General features: G+C 45.2%; 1 protein-coding gene across 3 annotated transcripts in view; it reads right to left on the bottom strand.

Annotated features, from left to right (window-relative positions):
• Nucleotides 1–11: 11 nt before the first annotated feature.
• The window catches only part of plcg1 (phospholipase C, gamma 1), a 28,567-nt gene continuing 18,105 nt past the window's right edge, over nt 12–10,473 (bottom strand). For 2 of the 3 annotated variants that reach the window (XM_061697861.1, XM_061697870.1), the window contains exons 23-33: nt 10,255–10,348; nt 10,105–10,177; nt 9,174–9,337; nt 8,852–8,948; nt 8,229–8,453; nt 7,989–8,137; nt 7,527–7,641; nt 4,581–4,742; nt 4,405–4,493; nt 1,866–2,134; nt 12–1,798 (exon numbers count right to left, since the gene is read on the bottom strand). In XM_061697861.1, coding sequence (XP_061553845.1) covers nt 1,756–1,798; nt 1,866–2,134; nt 4,405–4,493; nt 4,581–4,742; nt 7,527–7,641; nt 7,989–8,137; nt 8,229–8,453; nt 8,852–8,948; nt 9,174–9,337; nt 10,105–10,177; nt 10,255–10,348 — 1,480 coding nt within the window. In that variant the 3' untranslated portion in view covers nt 12–1,755. The remainder of the gene's footprint in view (nt 1,799–1,865; nt 2,135–4,404; nt 4,494–4,580; nt 4,743–7,526; nt 7,642–7,988; nt 8,138–8,228; nt 8,454–8,851; nt 8,949–9,173; nt 9,338–10,104; nt 10,178–10,254; nt 10,349–10,473) is intronic. The other variant, XM_061697880.1, reaches the window with a different exon arrangement.

Below are 10,473 nucleotides of genomic sequence, written 5' to 3'. Positions count from 1 at the left end.
AGAAAATAGAACAGCGTTGTATAAAGTATTTTATTTACTTCTCAGGCTTGAATATGTTTATGAAAGGCAAAATTAAAATGAATACTTTTCCTCTCCATAGTTTAGGCACATAACAGAAAGGCGAGACTGTCAAGTGAGGAAACAAAAAAAGACACTTAAGGGCCCTGCACACACACACACACATCCATCGCAGGTGTTGTGGGACTCTCATCAGTTTGACCTCTTTCAACCCTAAACTGTATGAACCTTTTTTAAATAAAAATAAAAAAGGCAAGACAAACAAAACAATTATTGGAGGGCGCAAGGCAACGTTTTGTCGACATTGCGCATTGCTGAGACCCGGTCAGTCAAAACAGGTGTTTACCATGTCGCTGCAGGTGAATGTTGGGGACTGTAGGCAGACATTTGCAGTAATGCAGCAGACGGCTGGTTGGGAGAGGCCGCACGGGGTACGCAGTCACACACACGCATGATGCTGAAAACTTTCGGTGGGACAACAAGTGTTCCCGAGCATCCCTGCTCTCGCCTCATTATACCTTATGGCTTGGGTGCGTCTCCGTGGTCAGACACCGAGCGACAATACTGAGTTTACGTCACAACAGAGAGAAAACAAAACGGGGAACGTCGTATACAAGCTCCGAGTGGACCCACTGAAGGCACCTTGACATCCTTTGAGTGTACAAACATGCAGAAGGCGTGAATGAAGACGCTTGTTTACATTTAAATGAAAGCACAGCGGCAGTGCAACTTGGAATCTCTAAAACGCGTGATGGCAGTGGTGAAACATATTAAACACGGCATATTTTTCCCCACTTCCAGGTGGTAAACCAAAAAAAAATAAAAATTAACTAACTTCGGCAACACGTTCACAATAGTGGAGGGTTTTCTGATCACCACATTTTCACTGTTTGGCCGTGAAGACGTGATGATAAAAATACGTTTTGCTGACATGAATCTAATACCGGCATCTCCATTGCTCTAATGCGCGACCGGCCGGATAATTTGGGCAAACGAAAGCTCACCCGATCGAGCCCCGAGGCCGATCTCTGAATGTGCCAGATTGCCTTGTAACATGTGAAAATGAAATCATGTGCAATTTTTGTTTGGAATGTAACAAAATGAAAAAGAAAAGAAAATGGCTATGTCTGCTGTCTCACCAGCTATGACTTCATCCTGATTCCTTTCCCCCAAAATGAAAAGTCAAATATGTAAGAGGGAGGTGCATAATGTCCTCCGAAGCGCAGAGATGTTAAAAACAGTCGCAGAGCCCTCGTGTTTTATACATATACATAAAAAGGAAACGGAAAGGTCACATTATGAATGCTTAAATAATTGGAATAATTAAAAACAAGGGAGACGGGAGCTCTTTGAGAGCAGGAGGAGTGCCGCTGTCCTCTAGTCGATAGCGCAGCAGGAATAAATACATTGAGTTCATATTGTTGTTGTTTACATACGGAGATGAGTAAACAACCTGGAACAGAAAGCAGTTTCAAACTTTCGCTCTCAGGAAACACGAGCGAGAGCAGCTGGAACGTCTTTCTTCTTCTTCCTGTGAGCAGCAGCCAGTATCCGCTCTGGTGTCACGGTTGGGGGGTTGGGGCTCCGTGCGTGCTGCCTGAAATGTAGGCCAAAGCGGTGGCGGGCGTTTCCATGGAAACAGTGTTCACAGCAGTCAGTGACATCATCAGTACGGGCAGAGGCATGCGGATGAGGGAAGGGGACAGCTCAGGGCGGGGTTGGGCTGGCTTTTTGGACTTAGACGCGGTTCTCTCCACCCACTCGGGTCCGCCGCAGTATCCTGAGGAAGAGACGAAGACAAGAGTCACCTCTGGAACTTTCTAAACCTCCTCCGCTCCAGCACGTACCTTCTGTTCTGCGGGTCCATGTGGTCCAGCAGCGGCTCCTGGGACACCCTGAAGTCGTCCAGGGCCGACTGGTAGCGGGAGTCGAAGGAGGCGTCCCTGCCCCTGTACGCCGCCGCCACAGCCTGGCCTGGCGACTGCGGCACGGGGGAGACGTTGGAGGACGTGGACGACACCGAGCTGCGGTCCCCGAATCGTTCCCGTGCGGCTTGGGCCGCCGCGGAGCTCGACGAGCCCACGGAAAACGGGAGCACGATTTCGCCATTTTCATTCTGAGGGAAGAGGTGCTTTAAGGACATGGGTGTCAAAATCAAGACCCGGGGGCCAGATACGGCTCGCTGCATCATTTTATGGGGCCCGCTTTAAAGCAAATCGTGCGTCTGCTTCGTGGGTTTCTTGCTAAAATGGGAACGTTAATTGCAAATTGTCTTCACTTTAAATGTTGAGATACTGGAAGCATTTTTTGTTACCAAACCCAAACAGTTGAACAAACTACTTTCCTCATTTTTTTTTTAAACTACTTATCCAATTCCAATGAAGTTGGGACATTGTGCTAAAGAAATAAAAACAGAATATAATGATTTGCAAATCATGTTCAACCTATATTTAATTCAATACACGACAAAGACAAGATATTTAATGTTCAAACTGATAAACTTGATTGTTTTGAGCAAATGATCATTAACTTAAAATTTTATGGCTCCAACACGTTTAAAAAAAGCTGGGACAGGTGAAAAAAAACACTGATAAAGTTGAGAAATCCTCATCAAACACCTGTTTGGAACATCCCACAGGTGAACAGGCTAATTGCGAACAGGTGGGTGCCATGATTGGGTAGAAAAGGAGCGTCCCTGAATTGCTCGGTCATTCACAAGCAAAGATGGGACAAGTGCATGAGAAAATAGTTGAACAGTTTAAGGACAATGTTCCACAACGTACAATTGCAAGGGATTTCATCATCTACGGTCCATATCATCATCAAAAGGTTCAGAGAATCTGGAGAAATCACTGCATGTAAGCGGCAAGGCCGAAAACCAACACTGAATGCCAGTGACTTTTGATCCCTCGGGCGGCACTGCATCAAAAACAGAGATCAATGTGTAAAGGATATCACCGCGTGGCCTCAGGAACACTTCAGAAAACCAATGCCAGTAAATAAAGTTCGGCGCTACATCCGTAAGTGCAACTTGAAACTCTACTATGCAAAGCAAAAGCCATTTATCAACAACACCCAGAAACGTTGCCGGGTTCTCGTGCCCCGAGCTCATCTAAGATGGATTGATGCAAAGTGGAAAAGTGTTCTGTGGTCCAACAAGTCCCCATTTCAAATTGTTTTTGGAAATTGTGGACTTCGTGTCCTCCGGGCCAAAGAGGAAAATAACCATCCGGACTGTTATGGACGCAAAGTTCAAAAGCCTGCATCTGTGATGGTATGGGGCTGTGTTAGTGCCAATGGCATGGGTAACGTACACATCTGTGAACGCACCATTAATGCTGAAAGGTACATACAGGTTTTGGGGAAACATATGCTGCCATCCAAGCAACGTCTTTTTCATGGACGCCCCTGCTTATTTCAGGAAGACAATGTCAAACCACATTCTACAAGTGTTACAACAGCGTGGCTTCGTAGTAAAAGAGTGCGGGTACTAGACTGGCCTGCCTGCAGTCCAGACGTGTCTCCCATTGAAAATGCGTGGCGCATTATGAAGCGTAAAATACGACAACGGAGACCCCAGACTGTTGAACAGTTGAAGCTGTACATCAAGCAAGAATGGGAAAGAATTCCACCCACAAAGCTTCAACAATTAAGTGTCCTCAGTTCCCAAACGTTTATTGAATGTTGCTATAGGAAAAGGTGATGTAACACAGTGGTAAACAAGACCCTGTCCCAGCTTTTTTGGAACGTGTTGCAGCCATAAAATTCCAAGTTAATGATTATTTGCTAAAAGCAATAAGGTTTATCAGTTTAAACATTAAATATATTGTCTTTGTAGTGTATTCAATTAAATATAGGTTGAACATGATTTTCAAATCATTGTATTCGGTTTTTATTTATGTTTAACACAACATCCCAACTTCATTGGAATTGGAGTTGTACGTTATGGAGGATTTTAGAGATGTTTTGAGTTTTTTTTTTTTTTTTTCTTTTTAGAAAATTCCACTCCAATGCTTCGGGTACTAAACTATGAAGGTAAATTTGCATGCAGATGAATTTCCGCCTATAAGACTATAGTCAGCTCATCGATTTATTTACTGCATCACTCCTTTGAAAAACAGTTTGGGAAAGAGGATGGTAACCGCAGTCGTTTGCTTTTGTGAAGTATTGAAGGATTTTTGTCTGCTCGGGGGGTCGGCGTGAGCTCTATCCTGCAATTTGGATTTGCGTCATAGCAGTGTGAAGAGGAAAAAAAACAAATACAAATCAGGCCTCTTTCAAACGTGGATGAAGACACGGGCAATAGATATTGGCACTAAAACGAAAGTGTAGATCTGCAGCATTAATCCAGACTAACTGGCTCAGCAGCATACAATAAATGCTTACTCTTCCTCTGACGATGTCCATGTGGACCAACAACGAAGCCAACTCCAGATCCTCGTTGAAGCTGTTCTTCAGCGGGACTGACCGATAACCTGGCACAAGGTAGATGAAAGATGACTACGCGATGGAATGGGAGCAGTTGATTGGAACTGGACCGGTGGCAGCGCTGCTGTGCGTACCCGTCTTCAGGCTGTGAATGGGGAACGTGGCCTGAGCCAGGAAGTTCTGATCACTGAACATGTCGATCTCGTAGACCACAAAGCGCAGGAAGGCAAAGGCTGAGTTGCATACTGCGAACCGGAATGGTTTTCTGGGCCACGTGGGGTTCAGACCATTATCAGCTGGAACAGGGGGGAAGAAAGAAAAAAAAAAAAAAAAAAAAAGACAGACAGAACCAATGAGGAATCCCACATGCAGTTTTGGATAAAACAACAGTACAAATATGGCAGGTGCGGGTAGAAGTTTGTCTCCTCAACAGCAGAGAGTACTAGGCGTTAATTTCAAGGAACTTGCTATTGAAGAGTTTCTTTTTGGAGTTATGGGAGGAGCTAAATGGAACAGTGGATGACTGATTAGCACATCTGCCTCACAGTTCTGAGGACCGGGGTTCAAATCCTGGCCCCGCCTGTGTGGAGAGTTTGCAAGCTCTCCCCGTGGGTTTTCTCTGGGTACTCCGGTTTCCTCCCACATCCCCAAAACATGCATGGTAGGTTGACTGAAGACTCTCAATTGCCCGTAGGTGTGAATGTGGGTGTGAATGAGTGTTTGTTTATACGTGCTCTGCGATTGGCTGGCGACCAGTTAAGGGTGTACCCCGCTTCTCTCCCGAAGATAGCTGGGATGGGCTCCAGCACCCCGCAACCCTCGTGAGGAGAAGCGGTAAAGAAAATGGATGAATGGGAGGAGCTAAATACAATGGTGTCCATGATTGAGGACGAGAGAATTCTTGCTTGTGTGTTATTAACAAGTAAAATAGTAACATATTAAAATAATACTAAAGAAGAAAAAACATCTGCTGTTCCTGTTGTGTGTGCCTTGGCCTTTCACAATATAGAAGCCATAGATACACACTTACATTAAGAAGAAAAAAAATGACATGATTGACCTTTATTGATATAACTTTCACAAATTAGGAAGAATTCATGCTTTTTAGTATTGTTACACTACCTGTCTGTGTCTTACTACAGTGTTTGTTTGTGAATATTCGTTACCTGAAAGTAAATCCCTCGTGACTTCTAATGCGGATTTTTGCTAGCCCGTCAATAGCGTTTTTCATTGAGTGTCATCATTGAGTGTTTTGTCATAAACAACAACATTATTTGTTGTTTTTAAACATACAATGCATGTAATTATTTTCGCCGCGCGTTTGGTTTTATAGTAACCTCCAATTGGGGTGTAAATAAACAGCTTAAAGCACACTCAAGGGGGGCAGAATAAAAAATGTCACACTTGCTGCAAGCAACACAAGGTGTGTTTAGGGTGTTTTCACAACACAGGAACTGACTACATACACAACACGCCGTTCGGCACAATAGTTTTTCTTCGATTAGAATGTTTTTATGATCGCGAGAAGCCAAAATCGAAATGACGATTAATCCCCCAGCCCTGTTTACTAGTCTGACATAAACCTTTCAGGACAGCTCGAGTAAGAGCGATGTCAGCTGTGTGGAGATTCTTTAAGGTAAAGGACGCTTAAGTCGACAGTCATGAAAATTAGGCAAAATGGATGATGAACTCTGTAGGCAGCCACCCTGCAGGTTTCGGCGGTGGGCTGTCCTGCAAGCACAGTTTCTCGAGCCTCGCTCCACACGGTTCGGTGTCGGCCAAGCCAACCTTGCTCCCGTTCCAAACCGTGGTGGAGGAGGGCGGGCCTGCAGCGACGCGCTGCGGCACATCGGCCGCCCTCCTCCACGTCGATGCCTCGGAAGCTACCTGGTTCATGCTGCAGTCAAACTGTTAATGGCTCATTACATCGGTTAAGGTTCGTTTGATCGCGCCGCCGTGACTTGAATAATTCAAGAGCTAAGACATGCTAACGAGCGCCAAGCCCCGGGGTGGCCTCGGCAGATTGGGCGGTGACCAGAGATAACCTCAACTGGTGGCGCTCCGTGGCGGCGAAGTCTAATTCGAGTGTCTGTGCTATTAACTTCCGATCAGGTTTTCTGTGCCTACCATGGGGACGATAGATAGATGAAAACAATAACCAAGTTATAGAAAATACTGCAGAGAGGCTTCTCTTCATACAAAAAAACTTTTTATAAAAAGATTCCAAAGTATATGCATCACTTCAGTTGCCCTGCCGCAGTTGTACTTTAAAACTGAAATGCTTTGTGTTACAGGCCGCATTTCGGTAAAACGTGTGGCAAGACTTCGAAAAACAAGCAGTTGGATGTTAAAGGTTCAGCAATGACAAGCTGTTACTCTAAAAAGTGTTGTATTTGAGTAGAACTGATGGCACACTCAAAAAAATATTGTGTTTTTGAATACCTATATTTGTTTGAAAAATGTAAAGATTTTCACAGAACAGCAGTCGGTAACAGCATTAACAAGTAGCGGCACTTGGTATCGGTGACTATTCAAATGCAAGTACTTTGTCTGAAAAAAAGTGCTCCCATACATTTTTATGACCGCTACTGTAGTTCTTTGTTACAATCAATAATATGGCACAGATGGGGGCGGAACCACTCACTATTCGATACAGAGTTAGACAAATGAGCACACCCCAACAGACTTCTTAGAAAAGCTTGTGTTTCTTTTCAGAATCAATATTCTCTTGCTAGACTTCTGATGTTTCCTCTGCTTGTAATACGGTCCACCCATCCGTGGCGTTCGTGCTGGCACCTAGCTCAGCTAACTCTGGGCAAGAGGCAGGGTACAACCTGAACTGGCCGACAGCCAATTGCAGGGCACATACAGTATTGACACACAACTTTTCACACTCACATTCGCACCGAATTTAGAGTCTTCAATCAACTTACCATGCATGTTTTCGGGAAGAAACCCGGAGAAACCCCACGCAGCCATGGGGAGAACATGCAAACTCCACACAGGCGAGGAGCAATGGGACAATGTCTTTGTCTAGCCAAGAACAAGCCACATCTTTTGAGTTACAACTCCATACTTACCTTCGGAGTCCGTTTTTTGCTTGACGCTGTCAAACTCGGCCCCACACACCTCAATCTCGATTAGAGGACAAACAATGCCACGACCGTGCTTGGGTAGATGCCTTGCACCCAACACCTGTAAAAAGAGAAGTTAGTTAATACTTTCTCGTATCTCACGAAAAAGACTTACAAAGTGTGTTGCATGTTAAATAGAGATGAACAAACATGCAATAAATACGGTGCTGTGAAAACAAGTATTGGCCCCGTTCTCAAATTCTTATATTTTTGTAGATTCCCCACTTCGTTTAAGATCATCAAACCAATGTAAATATCAGACAAAGACAATGTCAGTGCAAGAATGGCCACATCGAATATGACCCCAAAGTTTCTCAAACTGGGGGGCACATCTTGAGAACGTGAACAAGGTGAAGAAGTAGCCCCTTTAAATCTCATTTCCTCCTGACATCCCACAGAAAGACGCACCTCGATCTGAAGAGTAACTTCCTCGAGGGCCCGCACTGTGTGCCTGTCAAAGGGATCGAAGTTATCGTCCCTCATGATGGGGGCCTGGAGGACGTAGCCGCTGCGCCCGTTCAACATGAACAAGGCCTGGTTCATCTGCATGGGCTTGTCTGGACAGAAGACAGCACGCGTGGAAAAATATAGTGACACGCGTCGATTGTGACGCAATTGAGCAACTTGATGGAAAAAAACGGTGCATACCTGCTGTCTGGAAGTTAAGCGCCACAAGCTGCGAGCCGCACAGCCACATGGGCAGAGGGTCGTAGTTGGAGGAGTCAAGTCTCTGGCCTCGCGGGTAGATCCTGGACAGCTGCAGTCGATTGTACTGCAGGAACCTCTTCCCTTTGATCTTATTGACGTACTTCTCTGCCTTGGTCTCGGGAAAGGACGACATGTCCCGGAAACAGGCGCGCTCCGTGCCGATTTCTACACCATGCAGAGAAACAAGGACACTCGCTTGGACTGGTGTTGGTACAGGATAGGGACGGAATCCCGTATAGCGAAAAACTGTGAGCAATTGACACCTCAAGAAAATGTTTAGAATTGCCTTTTTTAACAGTGTAAGCTGCCCTATGACCCCCAAAACTCTTTAACGTAATTCCCAACTCATCTTACAACACTCATCCATCCATTTTCTGTACTGCTTATCCTCACTTTGGTGTGCCATCATCCACTAGAAAGAGCACAAAATACACTGGGGGGGGGGGGGGAATTGCTGAGGATAGTTATAATAGAAAACAAAACACAAATAAGTGAATTTGTGACTAGTGAACCACGAATCAGTTCACTGTATCATCACTGATGTAAAGTTGTGTACGACTTACTGTCTTCATCAAATGGCACAGGTCTACAGTAGACGACCAGGTCGGATAACTCCAGTGCAATCTTCTTCCTCCTCTCCATCATCTTTCCCTCCTCCAGCTGTGCAGACACACACACACACACACACACACACACACACAGTTGACATAAGCATACGGCCGAAGCCAACTGCACAATGACACACAGCCTGACGTATATGCAGCTCAGGTGGTTGTCTGTCACTTTGCAATCACAGAGTGGCTAAAAAAACCTAGTCAGATTAGTACAGTGGCAAAAGAGCTGCCCATCAAAGTGAGGGTCTCCCCACAGCCATGTGACACACACCTTGGCCTCCGAGGTCATCGCCACCTCTCGGATCTTGACCACCCATTCCTTTAATTCCTCCTGAGTGCTGGCAGCAACTTCCAGCACCAGGCCCGTCCGCATGGCCGTGGTCGGCACCAGGGAGAAGACGTGCGGCCTGCTTCCTTTTCCGTCGGGCCGCACAACTGTAACGGATACAAACAGACATACAAATCAATAACAAAGTGGAGAGTCCGGTCTCAAAATTTGACAGCATCCCCTCTGTTAATTTCAATTTCTGTATTCACATGTATGTTTGATTACTGAAAGCGTGAAGAAGAATGATGAGGACAAATTCTGCAATATTTAATGGTGTAGTTAAAATACAATATCAAAAAACCTAGCACAGAAATCTTACAGATATGTACATCAAACCAAATAATAGACTATACTAGTACATTGTTTCCCTGTACTTTTCAAAATCACTTTGATCAATTTTATTTTGACAATGGTAGATTTTCTCTTGAATTCACGTGATCTGTTTCAAAATTCAAAAAGTATTGTTTTGATACTACGTTATTTGAATACTGCACGTGCCGGGAAATGCACAAAATGTAAAAATTTGTATTGCCACTAGAGGGAGCCAAAATCCCAGCTAAACGCAGGGAAGCAGCTTTTAGGATCGTAACGGCTGTGAGCTGAGGCCACAATGCCAATGGGTGTGCCCTGCCTGGCCCGAGGGCCTACATTACAAACAATATGTGAGGGAAAAAAGGGTTGTAATAAAACAAAAAAAAAGCCCTATTGTTATATTAGAGCTAGATAAATCAAAAAGCAGCATAACAAGTCGGAAATGTGTAATTATGGACGAAAGCTGCCCTCTGGCAAGGGGACTGCCAGCGTGCGCTACAGCAGCAGCAACAGCACACACCAGAACAGGAAATGGAGTCTGGAAGGTGGGGGTGTCGCTCACCAATCTGACAGGAGGAGACGTCCACACTTCCTCTCAGCAGATCTCCGAGAGGGCTGTTTTCTGTCATCTCCTGCTGGACAGGGAAGAGGAGCAGAGGTGAATCGAGTGTAGCTGAGGAAGCAGAGAGCGCCACGTGGATTTGATCCTCACACTTCTGTCCGGCTCTGCGGCTGACGGACTGATCTCTTCAACATAGTTCGCAGGAAACCACAGCTGCTTCTTCCCTCCACAGTCGCCCTTCCACCTGGCCGATGTGAATGGTGGGGGTGTAGTTTTATTACTAACAGCACACTGATATTGACGAAAATAACGTAGCCAGCCAATCCGAAAACCCCCACCAATCCTCATCCCCTCACTCTGCTTAAAAGG

The sequence above is a fragment of the Phycodurus eques genome, chromosome 1 (assembly GCF_024500275.1).
Source record: "Phycodurus eques isolate BA_2022a chromosome 1, UOR_Pequ_1.1, whole genome shotgun sequence".
Classification (NCBI taxonomy): Eukaryota; Metazoa; Chordata; class Actinopteri; order Syngnathiformes; family Syngnathidae; genus Phycodurus; species Phycodurus eques.
Note: the sequence above shows the minus strand (reverse complement) of the source record. Positions and strands in the feature narration are given on the sequence as shown.